The sequence below is a fragment of the Thermobia domestica genome, chromosome 4, assembly GCF_964235325.1.
Source record: "Thermobia domestica chromosome 4, izTheDome1.hap1.1, whole genome shotgun sequence".
Classification (NCBI taxonomy): Eukaryota; Metazoa; Arthropoda; class Insecta; order Zygentoma; family Lepismatidae; genus Thermobia; species Thermobia domestica.
Window position 1 is genome coordinate 5,325,497 of NC_137457.1, and position 20,082 is coordinate 5,345,578.

General features: G+C 38.1%; 1 protein-coding gene across 1 annotated transcript in view; it reads right to left on the reverse strand.

The window, feature by feature from the left end:
* Window positions 1-20,082, reverse strand: part of LOC145683684 (uncharacterized) — a 45,128-nt gene extending 25,046 nt beyond the window's left edge. Inside the window, exon 1 of the mRNA XM_081755040.1 lies at window positions 19,893-20,082. Within this exon, the coding sequence (XP_081611166.1) occupies window positions 19,893-19,977 (85 nt within the window). The 5' untranslated portion in view covers window positions 19,978-20,082. The remainder of the gene's footprint in view (window positions 1-19,892) is intronic.

Here is a 20,082-nt window from a genome sequence, read left to right on the forward strand (position 1 = left end):
GTGAAGCCATATCTTGCATTTTGGAGCTAGATCTAGCATAATTCACTCCCATTTAGCATCTAGCATCTTGACTTTAGCATCTTGGTAAAATTTCAATTTTTCGTCTGGAGAACAGAAAAAGAACGAAAATTTAGATGGCTCACTGACCGTTGGGAATTATCTCTTAGTTGAAGCGATGGTTGGAGTAATAAAACCCGTTAGCATTTCCGCTGTTGTATTGTTGAATTCACAGAAATGTTAAAAAATAAGCAAAACGTGACTCTGTACAAGATGTTTACTTACCCATAGTTTTATTATTGTCAACTGAACCCTGAGTGTTTGGGATGTTTCTGTCCCTTCTCACTTTACAACTTGAGAGGGGAGGGGGTATGACCGCTAAAAGAAATGCTTCAGTGCTGCGCCGGAAGCGCGGCATGTTTTGTATATATTTCTTAAAATGTTATCCATTCATAAAGTATAAATTCCCCCTTCCTCCCCTGATTCTCTTTCCAATACAGAGAACCGACTCTTTAAATGAAGAAAGAACCCTGAATTCTCCCGAAGATGCAAAAATGAATGATGCGTACAAAAATAACAAATCTATGGATGAATCAAATAATGCAGATACATGAGAAAATGATGACGAAGATAACAGTGCTTGATGCAGCGCAGTCCAACACATGTAAATAGATTTGAAGTGTTCATATTTGTGTATGTGTACGTGTATATGTGCTTGTTTCTGAGTATCTATATGCGCGTTTGTTTTGTAATTGTTATATTAATATCCACTGGATTAAGTGAAAGTATAAAATTGATTTGATAATTGCCAAATTGACGTCAGCTTGGTAAGTCATTATTTTCTAATATTTAGTAATATTAAATTAGATTATAGTTTAGCGTCGTTTTCAGGAGCAAAGCTCTACAAGACGTGAGCGTACAGTTTAACGTCGGATTTGAAACACATAAGCTCCTACCATGAATCAAACCTCGTTCGAGAAAGGCGCATACGCTAACCATATAGCAACGGGGAGCTCAACATTTAGTGATATGTATATTAAGTTGTAAAATTATATTCGTTTAATTTTCACTAATATAATCTTCACAAGCATTCGCTTGACACGTTATCTTGTTTAAAAACAAAAAGCCTATCTCTTATGTTTCCGTCTCGGGGTTGGACTGCGGAATGATAGAAATCCGAAAGAGATGTTTTTATTATATTTTGTACAGTAGATCTGATCCTTCATAATCTCCGTGTTTGATAAGAATGAACCTCCTTGGCTCACAAAAATGTATACATAATATAGCAAACCATGCACATTAAATGCCAGACTAATATAGCAAACATTGTAGATGCCTCCCTAGAAAATTTTCTTCGGCCACCCATGTCTTCACACAATTTCACAACTCAGTGGATATGATGTGGATGTATTCAGTCTACTGTTTTACCCATAAAATTTAAATTTTATAACAATATTCTCAGTGAATACTAACCGGAGGAGAACTATCTTTTTTTAATTCGATCGCTAAAGATTTTTGTTTGTTTGTTTGTTTGTTTGTTCAACAGGTCTCTGTAATTGTCCGGCACGAAAACAAGTTTCTACAAGTGTTTCCCCAGCATTTTTTTGAGAAAGGGGTCCTCCAGGAGCGTTTTTTAGGGGGTAATTCCTGCGTTTGTTATGTATATATATATATATATATATATATATATATATATATATATATATATATATATATATATATATATATATATATATACTGTGTGTATATATATAAAGATAAGTAGGAGCGGGTCTTTAAAATTAGTTCGGAAAGATAATATGAAAATCTAGCATAATTTGCAAGAATCTATCTAGTCTAATATAAATAAAATAAATAGTTTGTTTGTGTTTGTCTGTCTGTATGCGGGCTGGGGACCAGACGAGTGGACCGAGAGTTACCAAATTTTGGTCAGGAGTACCTTGGCCCAGGCCCCAGATCAAGACGATTTTTTTTTTCAAAATTCGAACCAGGGGGTCTCAGGGGGTGCTTACAGGGACATGCAAAAGTGGTAGAAAATGACCAATATTACTGTCGAATTCATAGTTTTCGAGGTCGTTGAGATCAATGGTGACACTTTTATTGGCGAGGACTTGCAAATTCAGCTACAATTGTATGATGGCCGGGAGTTAACGGGGTCTCAGGGGGACTTTATCCGCCCCCCTGTGATCCCCGGCCCGAATAGGGCGAATTTGGAAGTTAATGCGATGAGAGTTTCATCATTGATTTCAGCGACCGTGAAAACTATGAATTCGACAGTAATATCGGCCATTTCCTACCACTTTTACATGTCCCTGTAAACGCCCCCTGAGACTCCCTGGTTGGATTCCGAAACATGTAAAAGTAATCCAAAATGATCGATATTAGTGTCAGATTCATACTTTTTGCGGTAGCAGAAATGAATAGTAATACTCCATCAGACGTTGTCTTCCAAATACTGCCCCCATGCGAAGAATGGGTATATTCAGCTGTCTAATGTAAATAAAATATAAGGGTTTGTTTGTGTGTTTGTCTTGTGCGGCCTGGGGACCAGACGAGTGGACCGAGAGTTACCAAATTTTGGTCAGGGGTACCTTGGCCTAGGACCCAATCAAATTGACGAAATGTTGTTTTCAAATTTCGAACCAGGGGAGTCTCAGGGGGGCGTTTATAGGAACCGGCTTGGGAAACAGACAAATTGACCGAGAGTTACCTAATTTTAGTCACGAATACCTTGGTCCAGACTCCAGAGCAGAGTTAAACGATTTTGTCAAAATTCGAACCAGGGGGGTCTCAGGGATCGTTTACTGGGACATGTAAAAGTAGTAGAAAATAACCGATATTAGTGTTGAATTAATAGTTTTCGCGGTCACAGAAACCAATGGTGAAACTCGGATCGTATTAACTTCCAAATTCATGCTATGCAGCACCGGGCCGGGGGTCACCGGGAGGGGGGGAGTTGAGATATTTTCGCGGTCTTTGAGATCAATAGTGGCACTTCCATTAGCGATGATTTGCAAATTCAACTACAATGCATGTGGGCCGGAAGTCAGCGGGGGGGGGGGGGCCGAGACAAGTAAAAGTAATCCAAAATGACCGATATTAGTGTCAAATCCATAGTTTTCGCGGTCGCTGAGATCAATGGTGACACTTTCATTAGTGATCACTTGCAAATTCAGCTACCATTGTATGCGGGCCATGAGTCAGCGGGGAAGGGGGGGTTCGAAACATATAAAAGTAATACAAAATGACCGATATTAGTGTCAAATCCATAATTTTGAGGTCGATGAGATGGTGACACTTTCATTAGCGATCACTTGCAAATTCAGCTACCATTGTATGCGGGCCGGGAGTTAGCGGGGGGGGGGGAGGATACCGAGACATCTAAAAGTAATCCAAAATGATCGATTTAGTCTCAGATCCATAGTTTTCGTGGTCGCGGAAATGAGGGTAATACTTCCACAGGCCTTGACTTCCATACGAAGAATGGGTATATTTAGCTAATATATATATATATATATATAATATACTGACCAAAAAATTAGGGAATCAGATGGAAACACATGTAAAACTTCCTTCGAATAATGTGAGAACACTGTATCTTGTCCAGTTCAGATTAAAATCATGAAGGCCCAACGTGCAAACGAACCGTTTGGAACATCTGTGCACGTGATCAGTGACGTGGCGCTACCAGATATCATTTTGTAGTGTGGCGCTGCCAACACATTCCAGCTCCAGGATACCTTTGTTCACATTGTGTTTAGTGCGTCACAAATCTACGTAGTGAAATTGCACAACAACGTGATTTGCCAGAATCGTTGGCATGGCGAGCTGTCGGCCGGTTGGAAGCTGGTCAGTCATGGCGGAAGGTGGCACATGAAATAGGAGTGGCACAAAGTGTGATTTCCCGATTGTGGAATCGATTTCAAACAACTGGAAGTGTTCGAAGAAGACAAGGACAGGGGCGTCCACTAGCAACCAAAGCCAGAGACGATCGTTATCTCTTGTTAACAGCCCGTCGAAACCGGCGTCAGAATACAACTCTGCTCCCGCGAGCTTTCTGAACAACAACAGGACGCACAATATCTACTCAAACGGTCCGCAATCGCCTTCGAGAAGGTGATCTCTACGCACGTAGGCCTATGGTGTGTGTCCCATTGACTGCACGACACCATGTTGATCGAAGAGCGTAGGCGGAGGAACATCGTGGGTGGGGACGCAATAAATGGGGCAATGTTTTGTTCTCTGACGAGTCTCGATTCAGTGTAGAGCCTGATAATCGACGTGTTTTCATCTGGAGAGAGTGTGGAACACGACACAATCCCATGTTTGTGCGAGAAAGATCCAGTATCATGGTGGTGGACTGATGGTGTAGGCAGGAATCAGCATTGGTGGGCGTACTGAGCTCCACATCATCCGAAATGGCTCTTTGACGGCTCTCAGATATAGGGATGAGATCATGAAAACTCTTGTTCTCCCTTATGCTGGTGCCATTGGTGATTCGTTCCTTTTTATGGATGACAATACTCGTCCTCACAGAGCTCAGTTAGTGGATGAGATGCTGGATGCTGAGGGTATCGCTCGGATGAAGTGGTCAGCATGCTCTCCGGATCTCGTTCCAGTTGAGCATGTATGGGATATGCTTGGCAGACGAATTGCCGCTAGGCCAGTAAATCCAACAACCACTCCAAAGCTGGAAGTCGCTCTTCTGGATGAGTGGCACAACATCCCCCAAGAACTCATCGATAATCTGATTGAATCCATGCCACGCAGGTGCGAGGCTTTGTTGACTATTCGAAGTGATCATATGACATATTAGGGAACAATCAGTGTTATTGCCTTGCCTGTTTGTGAGCAGTTCGAGAGGTTCACACATAACCGTCTTGTGTTATGAGCCATGTGAACAAGGTTTTCCGAGCCCCAACACCAGTATGTGTCCCATTTTTCTAGTGTATCTTAAAGCATTCCTTCGTGTATGATATATATGTATCAAACCCAAGCTTATCCATACACTATCTTAAGGTCTTGTGTGATATTTCAGCTGAACCCCTAATTTTTTGAGCATTATATACAGTATATATATAGTGGCGGATCCAGGATATGATCAAGGGAGGGGCTAAACCATAGTTTGCAGTTTTATCCAGTGTAAAGCAGGATTAAAGCCCATTTTATGCAGTGTATACTTGAGTGTGATCCCCTTGGATCCACATCTGTATATATATATATATATATATATATATATATATATATATATATATATATATATATATATATATATATATATATATATATATATATATATATATACGAAAATGGCCTCGAATCCATACTCGCTGAGATGAACGGAATATGCCGTTTAAATCCACAAATTCAGCCCCATTAGTACTCTAAGGAGGATGGTGACATGTAAAGATAATTGAAAATTACCGATATTAATGTCAAATTCATAGTTTTGGGGCTCCACAAGTTCATTGGTGACAGTTTTGGTGCCCTTTGTGTCCAAAATGAAACGTATTCTCCCAGTGCGAAGAACGGATATTCTACTAGTCTGTAATAATAACTAACGGAAGTTTCACTTAATATATTTCTCGCTGCTCAAATTTACTCACTTGTGCGGTATATGTGTGTAAAGTAGAATTAAAACCTGTTGCTTTAAGTATTTTTCCTTTAGCGAAATACTGTACATTGTATATACAGTAGGACGTCGATAATCCTAACGTCAAAAATCCGAACGCGGTCCCTAAAAGCTTTTTACATTTTGTCTTAACGCTAGCGATAAACAAACAATAGCGTGTCTATCGACGTTATGTGAAGTCAGTGTTTTTACAGAAGTTCATTTATATGTAATTGTTTGTCATGTATTTTTATTTCTATTTTTTTCTTAGGCCTATAAGTTTTAAGTGTGACTTACAAGAAAAATGTTATTTAAAGTACAAGCAAGTTCTTCAGAAACATTAAATGTAAGTAGCCTTACGTACTGTATTGTAATTACTGTATGTACTGAATAACCACTGTATCGATAGAAGAACATACCGTACAGTATATGTAAGCCTAAATGGCATTTTGTTGGTCATTTTCGAAAATCTGAACAATTTGAAAATCCGAATACCTGTAGTTCCAATTAGTTCGGATTTTCGACTTCCCACTGTATATGTTGCAGACATGTTACAGGAAGTAAGATTACTAGCACCAGGCCAACAAATAGTTTTTAAATTACATTTTCCTGTTTTTGCCAATATTTCCTAACAAATGATTTTTTCCTAATGGTTTCAAAATTTCCGGAATTTTACATAGAACAATGAAGATATCTCTATGAAACATATGTTTGATTTGAGATTTTACCTAAAATGATTCTGTGATTAACAAAAATGATGATTCTGATAACACCCAAATTTTCCGTTTTTTTCCACAGGCCTTCACAACACTAGTCTGAACACACAGTACACCGAACACTCCTAACGATGGCGCATGTTAACACCACGACATCGGCAACTATAACTGAAATGAACACGTGACCGCTGCTTGCAGACTACGTACACCCCTTCATGACGGTCATGTTTCCCATCGGTAGTGGCATTTTTCGACAAGATAATACACCAGGTCACAAGGCCAGGAGTGTGATGCTGTGGTTCGAGGAACGCAGGAGCGAGTTTCAAGTGATGTGTTGGCCCCCAAACTCTCCGGATCTGAACCCAATCAATCACATCTGAGATGTGAGTGAACGTGACGTGAGGGCGCGTCACCCCCTCCCCGGAATTTACGGAAATTAGATGACCTGTGTGTGCATATGTGGTGCCAACTCTCTCCAGCGACCCACCGAGGAACATTGCGACCATGCCAAGACGCGTTGCCGTTGTTATTCGTGCGAAAAGGTGGACATACTAACAATTAGATAGGTAGTCATAACGGTCTGGCTGATGTGTGTGTGTATATTTTAACTCGTATATTTTGTCTCGACTCGAATTTCGAGACGTCTCGACTCGAATTCGAATCGAGTCGAGACAGCAACATATTTTCGAGTCGAGACAACATTTTCTCGCGACGAGTCGAGACAGGCTTAAATCTCCACTCGACTCGACTCGTGCGCATCCTTAAATGGGAGACCAAGTCTTTTTGAACAAGACTGTATAATTCTATTAGGAATTTAATTATGACACTAACAAGACAAGAGCAGATACTATTGTCAATTATATACACAGTGCGTCCAATAAGTTTCCAGATTACGACGAAATAAAATACTTAACAATGTTCATTATTTTTACAACGTTAGCTTCCTATCTACACCTCTTCCCGTAGTCAAAACAAAGTACACTCGCCGACTCGTACCTCTTTACTTGTCTGGCAGTAAGTTTTTATTTATTTATTTATTTTTGCCACAATAAGGGTCAGAGTACTCGTACACTCCATATTCGCTTGATTTAACCCCAGTGGGTTTCATAATCTTTCCTAAGCTCAAATTTGATCCCAAGGGGGAGTATTTTGAGGATGTTGATCGATTCAAGCGAATGTGATAGTGGTGTTGAATCTAAGCCTGCCATACGTCCCGTAAAAACGGACAGTCCCGATTTTGGGCCCAAGTGTCCCATGTCCCCATAAATTTAGTCGTGACAGGCAAATGTCCCGCATTTTAATCCTGTCCCATTTCTGCTATCAATATCAGCTTATTCAAAAATTAAAAATAAAAAATTCAGACACTCTCTGTGAATCCTGTAATTAGTGAATGAACAATAATCTGTAACATGTAACAGCTCCGAGCAAGTTATCACACCCTTTCCGATTTGATAGCGAGAAGCCAATAGGCTCGCAGTGCAGAGTTGCAGTTGTCCGTTAGCAGTCTCATGGATAAAGTGCACGAGATAGCTGTAATTGATAATACATTATAAATGAAGTGTTCCAACTTTGTAGTAACAAGAATGTCTAATCTGAAGTGCACATTTTCTTCCAATTTGAAAGAGAAGTACCCGTGTTTGAAAGCAACGAAGTTGAACTATGAAGTTGACGGCCAATTTTGCAATGCTACTTTTCCATTGTACCTGGTGGAAACTTAGACACTCTCTAACATTAAAAAAAAAATAATAAATAAATAAAATAGAAACATAAGATGGCCGGTGTACAAGCAAAGAGAAGATGACTGAGTTTCTTTTCAGCGAGACATTAGATAAGTTAACAAAAACTATGAATAATCTTTCTAAGAGGCAAGGAGCACAGAATTGTGCTTTGGTCTCGACCTTAGAAATATGTAAATCCGGCCCTGACAATTACACTCGACGCAAGGAGAAAAATCAGCTAAAGTTTCATCAGATTAAATCGACAAACGTAATTTTCGCAAATACAGTCATGTAAATATTGCTAAATGCGCAAAGAATATTGAAGGTAGATTGTATCACCAATTTAAATAAAACGAAATTATTTGCATGTTGTTTTTCCGTAAAGCATTTTTATAAGACGTCGTCTTGAGTTTTTGAAGCGATTCTTTTGTAAATGGGTTGTAAATATATTCACTCCGCACAATTAATTGCAGCGAACAAAAAGATAAAGTAGCTGCAGCTTGGGGAACTTTTGCCTGTTATACTGTTGTTCATAACCATAGTTACAGTTCATTGGATTGTGTTGGTAAGTTTGGGGGAAGGGAGATTGCAAGTGTCCCGTATTCTCATGAAAAAAATAACAGGCTTAGTTCAATAGCACTCCAGTGGACGTTTTATATAGTAGCTCACACCCTTTACTACCGTGGCGTGAAAACAGCCTACTCGTACAAAATTAACATGGTAATAATTTTTTCTGGTATCGATAAGTGTTTTACTTCAATGTAATCCCGGAACTTATTAAATTCACTGTGTAGTCAAGCCAGTGGTGTACGCAAACGAGGTTTACCTGGGTTCATACATTCCCTTGAACAAGATACTATCGAAAAATAAGCATTTATTGTATCGAGAAATAGGCTTTATTCAAAATTCCCATGTAATCTGAAATGATATCATAAGGTTTGGTTGCTCGAAACCACTTCTTGACGAAACTATCTGCACACCACTGAATCCGTTATTATCGTTAACTCTTTACTCTTTAATTTTTGTTAATAATTGAGACATTGTCGTGATTTTAAATTATTAGGTTCTTTTTCCATACTTTAGGTGACAAAGTGACACTGGTAAACCCATATACAGATGGTGATGAGAAAAATGGAAATACCTGAACGAAATTGCAACTTACCAGATTAATATGGTCCCGGGCAACCTTTCGCTTTCAGAACAGCCTTGATGCGACGTGGGATGGAGGCATATAGGTCGTGAATGGTAGCAAGTGGAATTTTACACCATGCCTCGTGCAGGGCATCGGCCAGTTCTGTGAGAGAGGATGGAGGTGGAAATCGTCGCCGGAGTTGTGTTTCCAAGACGGACCACAGATGTTTAATTATGTTGAGATCTGGGGATTGGGCGGGCCAGGGGAGGTGTTGAACTTCATCGTCAGCTGTGTGGATGGGTGCATTATCATCCTGGAAGATGGCGTCATTGTCCGGGAACAACATCTGGACCATAGGATGCAAGTGGTCTCCTAAAATTGCGACATAATCGTTGGCAGTGATTCGTCCGCTAAGTGTGACCACAGGACCCAATGAAAACCATGATATGGCGGCGCACAGCATCACCGACCCGCCGCCATGTTTCACAGTTGGACGGAGACACTGCAGATCATAAGCTTCTTTGGGTGTTCTCTACACATAAACACGGCCCGTGGTTGGGAATAGGGTGAAGGATAACTCATCCGAGGTCGCGGCACCATTTGCGGCGTGCGAAAGCGTTATAGTCCCTGATGAGCGGTTTGGCCCGTGCAACACTACCCCGTAAGTTCATGTCATGTAATTCGCGGCGGACTGTGATTGTCGAAACAGGGTGGGGGAGGTGCTGATTGAGTTCCTCCGTCACTTGCTCCGCAGTGGCACGACGGTTCTGCGTGACAATGCGCTTTAATACCCGGCGTGACCTGTCACTCATGCTTTTCTTCCGCCCACTGTTCTGCTTCCCCGATGTGGTTTTCCCGTGTGTTGTGTAGGCCGTCATCACCTTCGATACTGTCCCACGCAACACACCTAACACAGTAGCCACTGCCGTCACACTCACTCCACATAACCGCGCACCAACAATTTGCCCTCTTTGAAAATCTGAGAGGTGTCCCATTTTACACTACCTCCGTCTGCTGCAGCCACTGGACACTGCTGTTCCACTGCGCCTGACGTAGTATGGAGACCGACCTAACATACCATCACCAGCGGTCCGGCGCTGCGGGCGCCACGACACCACTGCCATCCCATACATCTGACGTGTTGCCAACTACAGGTGTTTCCATTTTTCTGATCACCGTCTGTATGTATCTGGTCCTATTTAGTTTGTTAGAAAAGAAACAGCGGACTGTTTGTATAATCAAAAATCAGACCACTTGACGTAAAATTTTTTTTGGTAGGTCTGAGCCAATCTAACGCCATCTGTTAAAAACTGGATGAACTATATCCAGTCTAGCATTTAACACTGCATCGCTCTGTCTGTAACAGGCATATCAGAAGCTTTCTATAAGCTACTAACCATCTTTTAGTCTCGTCACTCCCAAGTTTGCGTCACGACGCTGGATGGACGCCAAAAAATTGGGAATCCAACCCTGGACCACGTAGATGTATGTCCAATGCTCTAACCACGACACTACGGTGTTCCTTGGACTGTTTATATGACAAAGCAAAACTAGTAAAAACACTGATCAAAGCTTCAAACCTACTATATTTTAAACTATAATATGTAACGGTTTCGGATTTCTAAACATTGGAGATGGAGAAAAGAATGATAATAAGGAAGTGGAAAGAAGCAGATTGGATAAAGAAGGTAGGAAGAGATAAACTGATGAACTGGACATGGGGCTTACCTATTAATGAGTTATGGCAAGGAAGTTTGGATAGCGTGGACAAGAAGAAAATAAAAAAAAAAAGACCCTTATAAGAACCAAGAATGGAGGAACGTGATTAGTTGGAAAGTGAAGAGGAATACTTACGGGATTGGCTGAAGGCCTCAGCAAATAGAAATTAAACTTTCTTATAATAATGAGTATATAAATATGTCTGTTAAAAGAATTTAAAAAAATTGTTCATAACAATAACTATATATCTATATATATCTATATCTATCTATCTATCTATATATATATATATATATATATATATATATATATATATATATACTGTATATATATGTCTGTATTTACATTTATGTTTCATAATGTCTGAGGAAGGATATGTAAATATCCGAAACCGTTACACATTATGTTTTAAAATATAGTGGGTTTGAAGCTTTGATCAGTGATTCTTTTGGTTAAAATAATCAATCCAAAGCCATGGATAGTCATGCTAACTAGTAGAAGTTTGTGCTAGTTGTTGAAATTAATTATTAAAATACCTTACACGGATAAAGTTTGATTAAGATTTAAACATAAGTATTTTGATATGTTTAGATTGGAAGGAAACAGAATAAGTACACGAGTTCTGACGCCTTTTATGTACAGGGCGGACCATTCACCTTGAATGTATTTGTAATTCCTAAATTAATGGTTGGAAAAAGCTGAAATTTCCTACTATGGAAATAGCAATAAGAGTTAAGTTCCAAAGTTAGGCGTCCGTTTCCAGCAATTTTTTTTTTTTTTTAATTTACAGGGAAGATATTGATAATTTGATAGTTTGTGTGCTTGATAATATATAAGGATCTCGAAAATTATCTTTATTTGTCATATATAAACGGTTACAAATATGTGACTACTCCGCGAGCGGACGGAACTACTTGGCGCAAGGTAACAGAATAGTTGCATTGTGGGAAACTAACGAGCATTTATATTATCAACATGGCGGCAAATATGCCGAAACGATGCACAGGATATGAACTGACTTTGTTAAATTTCGTGAAGCAATACGTTCATAACGAGCAAAATCTTCTAAAACTATGTGAAGAACATGAATTAATGAAAAAATTGTGGAAAGTGTGGAAAGGAAGTGACAGCGAAGAAACGTGGAGAAAGTTATTGTTTTCAGTACGAACCGAAGTACTAAGTTAAGTGTAAAAAAAACTATATTAATTAGAGTTTAATGAAGACTAAAAATAACGTGCCCTGGGGGCTCTAAACCGCCTTCACTCGCTAACGCTCGCTCGGCAATACTGTGTGAATTAAATAGTAAACTTTGTTCGGACGTCCGAGGGCACCTCTGTTCACCTCTGTTGTATATGCAAACCAAACCAAACCTAACCTCTCCCATACCTCACGATGTAACGAAGGAACCCTACAGTCAGTCAAGAACGTAGGAATTGAAGATTTTGCTCGAAAAGTATGGGACGCCCAACTTCGGAATAAATGCACATTGTTTGACATAATCTGCAATACCATCTGATTAACAGCATTGGGAACTGATCATAAAGTGGAGGGCCGCGGTGGCTCAGTGGTAGAGCGTTCACCTCTGGTGCATGGGGTCCCGGGTTCAAACCCTGCTCCTGCCAAGTGAACTTTGTGGTGGACAAACACCGTGTGCGTGGGTTTTCTCGGGGTTCTCCCGTTTCCTCCCACTTTCTTCATTCCACCATTTCATTCATTTCTCATAATCACCGTCTCCTTTAGCCTAACCGGCATAACCGTGGGACGTAAAACTCAAAGATTTCATTTCATTTTTTTGATCATAAAGTGATACAAGTAGTCAGGTGTGTACACAGGAATTTATTTCGCTAGAGGTCGAAATCTGATGGTGGTCTAAATTCAATATCAGGATAAATTATATTAGAATTTATAAAATAACCCCTAAAATTGAACTAAATTTCCATTAAAGTCGGAATTTCGGAGTAGAGGAGTCCGGACTCCCAGAACTCATCCCTGCGTACGTCGCATTAGTCAGGGCCGGCCCTAGACAATTTCCGCCCCTGCAATGGCATCATTTGCTGGGTCCCTTTCTCCAAATAGAACAAATATTAAAAGCCACGATTTTATTTATAAGTATGCTACTTCATCATGAACAACGCGAAGGACGAGAGGACAAGCACTCGAACTCAGAAAGGCTAAACATCACAAATACAATACCGTTGTATATTTTTATTAAACTTTAAATAATGGTATGTTATGTTAATGAAAGTTAAAGCAAACATACCTACAGAGGAAAAAATGATAATCCTTTTTATAGAATTTAAAATGGAGATTCAAATTCAATATATCAGTTTGCAATTCCAGTGCAACTAGCTCTTTTAACTTTATTTCTTGATTGTCCTTCTACACCTGTTACCTTTAAAAAAAAAAAAAAAAAAAAAAAAAACTTGTCTCCAACTTCAATGATAAAGAGCTTGTTTGTGAGAAAGATAAGACTAATGTTCATATCAAAACCGTGATAACTAAGTAAAAGGAACAGGTGTTAGTTATGTTCGAGACCTTAAACTAATGCAAAATTAACATGGTTTATAGATGTAGTATTCAAATAGAAGGTCAACTTAGTAAATTTAACCACTATCATCATGCAGTCTGTTTCCAATAAGATATATTTATTTTAAGTTACATAGTTATAACAGATTTTGCCGCACCGTACAAATGCCCGTGTTGCCGCACCGTACGGTAGAGCCAGCCCTGCTGGTAGTAGTAGTAGTAGTGGTGGTGGTGGTGGTTGTTGCTATAGTTGTGGTTATTTTTGTTTTCAAAAGGCACTACACCATTGTATTACATATTTCAAATTTATATATTAGACGAAAACTTACAATACCGTACTTATTACTCAGTGTTACAGTCTAACGACGCTACAGTATTACAAACATCGAAGAAATATAAAACTTTGGGGGATTTTACAACAGCGACAACTCAAACGGATGGAGCAAGGCACATTCAAAGTACCTTGGTCTTAAATACTATGATTATCAAAGGGTGGATTTCAATTAAATGGGATCAAAGATATACAAGACTGAAAATTTGACACTTTTTCAGAAATCTTCAAGGTGCATAGATATCACCCCTAATAACACATATGGCTTTCGAAAGACATTTAAAATCTAAATTAAGTTTACAGAAATTCGATATGTTAAATCAATGGTTCTCAACCTAATTCCTATCACGAGTCCCATTTTATCACATTCTCTTGCCAGCGACCCCTTTCTAGTTTATTTTTCGTAATAAGCTTGTGCGGGAATTTTTAATATACCTATTGCTGAGATCTCATGATATCTATCTATTTCTATAATAGTATAATCCATTTCTTCTATATAGACCTAGTGGATATAGTAATTTCCCTCAAAGTAAAAAGATTAAAACCAAGTTTAGTCAATTCATTGATATTACAAATATCGAATCCGATCCGTCATACCGTTTCAAAATGGAAGAAGTTCGAAAACATTAAAACTGCATAATTCCCTTATTTTGGGTCATATGATAAAGAAAAGTAAACTTATTTTTAATTTTGGTTTAAAATAAAGCTTGAACAGTTGTTTAAACAGTTGTTAACCCTTCGAATACCAAGACGGTCAATTCGACCCAGATTATCTTTTATAAAGAAATGCTATAATTTCAAAGAGATATAGTGGGCTAATATCTTAGGTATTCCTCCATTAACAACCATTTTCACTTTTGGAAAACATTTCAGTAGAATTCATATATAAAATAAGCACAAAATACCAAAAATATGGCAGAAATTGTAGTTGGGTCAATTTGACCCAGCCTTGGTACTCCGCAGCACGAAACACACAAATAACATATTTTATTATTATTATTATTATTATTATTATTATTATTATTATTATTATTATTATTATTATTATTTTGCTGATTGAAACCGCATTTCTTCTTTTACCTGCAACAATCACTTCCCCGTTCTACCGAGCTTTGATTAAAGTGAGAATAATAGAAAGTTTTATTTTAGCAAACTCATTTGCCCCCTTCTCCTCCTCCACACTGACCGCTGTACATTTCTTTCTCAGCAATTGCTACATTGTTGTTCAGTTCTCTATAATATCTGGCTTTATTTTCAGCAAGCCATGTGATTTTTCACCCTTCAAAAGTGTGCAATCTGCCACAAGTTTGTATGCAAAGGACACTGCACCAGCGAGCCGACCTGTAAGGACTGTCAGGTGTAATCAAAATACCATGTGTGACAGGAATTACTCCTAAAAAAGCGTGTTTTATGTATATATATTTGTTACAGTACTATAATTCAGGTATTGTTTGAGAGTGTCACGAGCCGCCACTGTCAATTTATACAGCGTATAAAATTTACTGTAATATAAAGAACGATCAGGAACATTGCCCTTTTTATTGAACGTTGGAAATTTTAACTCCTTGAATGAAACTTGATATATTTTTAACAAAAAACTCGCCTGGGTCCAAATGACCCAGGCTTAGTACTTTATGTAATATTTTAGGCTTGGTACTCTAAGGGTTAAGTATTTTAAATGACTTGATAATGTGCATCACGAAGACTGAACTGTACATTGAAGCATTATTGAAATCATACCATGCTCAGGTATTTCATTAGTTGTCAATTTTAGTTGTAGTTTATTATGCAGCTTTGTTGCATTTTAATTTTTTGGTATTTCAATATGCAGTTCTCATTAGTTAAATAACGTACCTCTTTCATTTAAATTGATTTATAAATAACTCTGTACCTGTTGAAAATGTTGAGTAGACTCTTTTTTTTTTTATTCTTAACAATATGTATAATAATAAAAATATGCCATTCAGAACAAAATTTAAAATAAGCTTTAAAAATATTTTCCGGTATTAGATTTTAATTATATTTATCTCTTCCGCTTATTTTCGCGACTCTCATAAAACCCTCTCGCGACTCCTCTAGGGGTCCCGACCCCCAAATTGAGAAATCCTCTCTTAAACCGTTGGAGAGATATGAAAAACAACTGTTGTTAAAGATTGCTATACTGCTTTTCAAAAAAGGCGTGTTTAGGGATACATTTTGAAACAATTGTTGGTTTCCTTTGTTTCAATAACACTACAATAACAGACCTCGGAGTTACTGTACATAAAACTCTGAGAAATTTGCAAACTTTACTATTATTAACCATACCTCCGAAACAATTTGAGATATGTAAGCGCCATTATGATCCTTACATTTGTTAAAATTCTAATATGTAAGTGCATGTGGTACTTTTCTCCAAACAGCTTTTAGAAATAAAGATTTCACTCCCTTGTCACTCTGTTTCTAATTATTCAAAATGCTTTATATCACTTCCATCGCGTTCGATACTAAGATATTTTTGATCTGCATTGCTCCATTCGTTTCACTGGCGTTAGTCTTAGTTTGTACACTAAATAATGTAACGAAATTAAATCTTAATTTGTATAGTAAATAATGTAACGAAATTAAATCTTAATTTGTACACTAAATGATGTAATGAAATTAAATCTTAATTTGTACACTAAATAATGTAATGAAATTAAATCTTAATTTGTACACTTAATAATGTAGCGAAATTAAACCTTAATTTGTACACTAAATAATGTAACGAAATTAAATCTTAATTTGTACACTAAATAATGTAACGAAATTAAATCTTAATTTGTACACTTAATAATGTAGCGAAATTAAACCTTAATTTGTACACTAAATAATGTAACGAAATTAAATCTTTCAGTTTAACGTCCCACGATTACGCCTTTTAGGCTAAGGGAGACGATGAGTAAATCAGGTGAATGATGATGGAAGAATTGGTACGATGAGAATGTGGGAGGGAAGGGAAATACCTCGAGAAAACCCATGGACACGAGTTGTCCACCACAAACTTAATTAGCTGGGGATCGAACAAGGGACCCTACGCACCAGAGGTAAGCCCTCTACCACTCAGCTACTATACCCCTATCACTAAATAATAAGGGTGATATTGTAAGTTTTCGTTTAACATGTAGTTTTAAAATATGCCATAACTTGAGGTAGTACCATTTGGAGAAAAATATGTTATGTTGGTAACACTGTTAATTTGGTGGTACTAGAGAGTATGCCAAAAATATACTCCTATTGTTTCCATGGTGCGAAATTTTAGTGCTTTTGTCCACTAATTTAAAAGTTAATAGGGCATTTCTCGGTAAGTGATCCTCTCTGAATAAGTTAGAGGAGCTTCGGTTCCACCTAGAGGGCCGTACTTGGTAAATGTTGTGTTTCATATCTAACGTATCCTTAAAATATTAGTGTTTTAATAGTTCTACAAACAGACTGCGAATCCAGTTTACACTAGAATAGTTGGTAATGAATTGCGTTTAAATAACTTACTCTATGACCTATGGAACCCGGAGGTTCAATGCCGCTTCTTCTCCACTGACTTTTGTCCTTAACGAACTGGATCTAGTTTCTACTTTGTAATCCTATTTCTACGAGATCCATCTTAATATTGTCCTCCCATCTGTGCCTGAGCCTTCCTAGGGCCCAGGTACCGTGTTCATTTACCGGTTGGATTTCCAGTTAAAACTTTGAAAGAGCACCTATTTTCTTCTATTCTAGTACATCACCTGCCCACCTGAGCCTCCTAGACCTGATAACCTTGACAATGTTTGGTAAACGGTATAAATTATGTACTTCCTCGTTATGAAGTTTTGGACATTTGGAATTCCCGTTCCTCTTGGGCCTGAAAATTCGGTTACAATTGCAATTACTATACATTTACAGTATGTAACATGTGCTGTAAACAAAAGCTATAATTCTTATATTGCCTTAAAGGAGAGCGCTGATTTCTTGGCTCAATTCTCAGAGCATACGTGTTTATAATGTACAACTCAACCTCCATGAGTTTTTTCGAGTTTTTTCATTTCTTCTCACGGTATATTTCAACGAGTTACTCCATCATCATTCACTGTCATCAATCACCACTGGCATGGAACATAAAGGGAAAGATTTTATTTAATCGTATTGCTTAAACATTTATGACGTTTTAAGGTAACAAACATTCGGCTGACACCGGGGTTCTCGTTGTTTTGAGACCTTACAATTCACAAGCAGACCCATGAACTGTTCGTAGGTTTCCTTAAGAAAATTTCTCTCAACTGACACAAAAATTGCCTTTTTGTTATCAAATTTTTCCTAGTTTTTGAAAATGAAAAATGAAATGAAATCTTTTAAGTTTTACGTCCCACGATTATGCCGGTTAGGTGATGATGAGAGATGAGTGAAATGAAGAAAGTGAGAGGAAACGGGAGAACCCCGAGAAAACCCACGAGCACGGTGTTTGTCCACCACAAAGTCCACACGGTGCGAGCTGGGATCGAACCAGGGACCTAAAGCAACGGAAGTGAATGCTCTACCACTGAACCACCGCACACCCTCCTAGTTTTTGAGTATCCAATTCGTATGACATAAGTTATGTGATAACACTAATTCGTCTATACTAAAGGAAGCGCTAACCACATTTGTTTTATTCATTTTCATTTTGCTTCCTTTTTACTTTTTATGTTACTTTTTTAAACAAAAAGTACATACAAGTCACCCGGCCAACATTGGGTAGAAATTACGCTACTTTCAACAGACAGATAGACACCCACCCACTCACACACACACACACACTCACACACAAACTATTGCTATTGTATTGGCTCATATCTGAAGAACAAAGAAAAATTTAAGCATTTATATTGATTAATCAGTCTGCTCAAAAATTTTCCTGGATTTTTGCATTTTACGGGAAAAATTCATTTTTTCGCTTTTTGCTAAATTTGCCCATGAATTTTCCCTAGATTAGGGAAATTTCCCCTCAAACTACGAACACTGGACGCATGGAGAACAGAAGTTGAGTCAACGGCCTAACAATTTTTCAACAAATTCAATGTTGAACAACGGACGACCACCGATCGGTGCTACTTGGGGCATTACGTGTAACTTTAAAAGCGGTGATTATATTCGAATGAAGTTAAATTTCTAGTTAATGCCTCATGACTACGAACCGAGGCTAAAAGAGACAGTGATGATGAAAATATTAAATAAAATGACATCTTTAAATTTTACGTCCCACGATTATACTGACAAGGCTAAAGCAGAAGGTGATGATAAGAAACGAATGAAATGGTGGAATGAAGAAGGTGGAGGAAATTGGAGAAGCCCGAGAAAACGCATGCACACTTTGTTTATCCACCTCAAACTGCCCTTGACACAAGCTGAGATCGAACCTCGGAACTCCACACACCAGTGGTGAACACTAAGCCACTACGGCCAGCACCGTAACTTAGATATTTTTCTAGGGGACAAGTATTAATACAGAATTTGGGCTCCCTGCAAAAATCGAAAATAGGCCCCTTCTTTCCATCTTTTTCTTACTCTTTGTGGGCTCCCCGAAGACTGTGGCCCTCCCGTACAGTAAGGTCTGCGGGGACGTTAGTTACGCCTCTGGACCCGTTCCATACATGACAAGTTAATGAAGGACAATATTTTTTAAATCTCAAAGCCATACGAATAAATATTATTTCTAGGGCTCCTGATAATATACATTTTTTACTGAAATGGGCCCATGATTCATTTTTGTTTTATTTATCTTTTGTGTGCTATTTTGTTTACGTAATTTACTGAACCTGTTTGATACTTCATTTATAATTTCATATTTGTATCGTATATGAAGTAAGAAAATTGTTGTCTTAAAGTAGACCCCCCTCGAACGTCGGGGAGCTTCCCTGAGAAAGGGGGCTGGCAGTTGCTCCCTGCTCCCCACAAGTTACGGCACTGACTACAGTATTATTATTATTATTATTATTATTATTATTATTATTATTATTATTATTATTATCTAGATATTTTATAATGATTAATGAATATTATGAAACCTGACAGGGACCCATCTTTCTTTTTTTTGCCAGGGTCCAAGAAGATACTGATTCGGTACAGCTTAAAGCATTGAAAATCTTAATTATAAAATATTTGCTCTTACCTTGGATATCTGTTGGACTAAACTGTTCCCCAGATGGCGCTGAGGTCACTGTGCCAATCAAGAAAACAACCAGAATCAGCTTCATGATTCACATGGAGTCTCCACTGGAAAAACATGTTGTCAACAAGAACTGGAATATTTATAGGTTTGTGTTGACCAGATAGAGATTTCACGTCATATATGAGTGTAC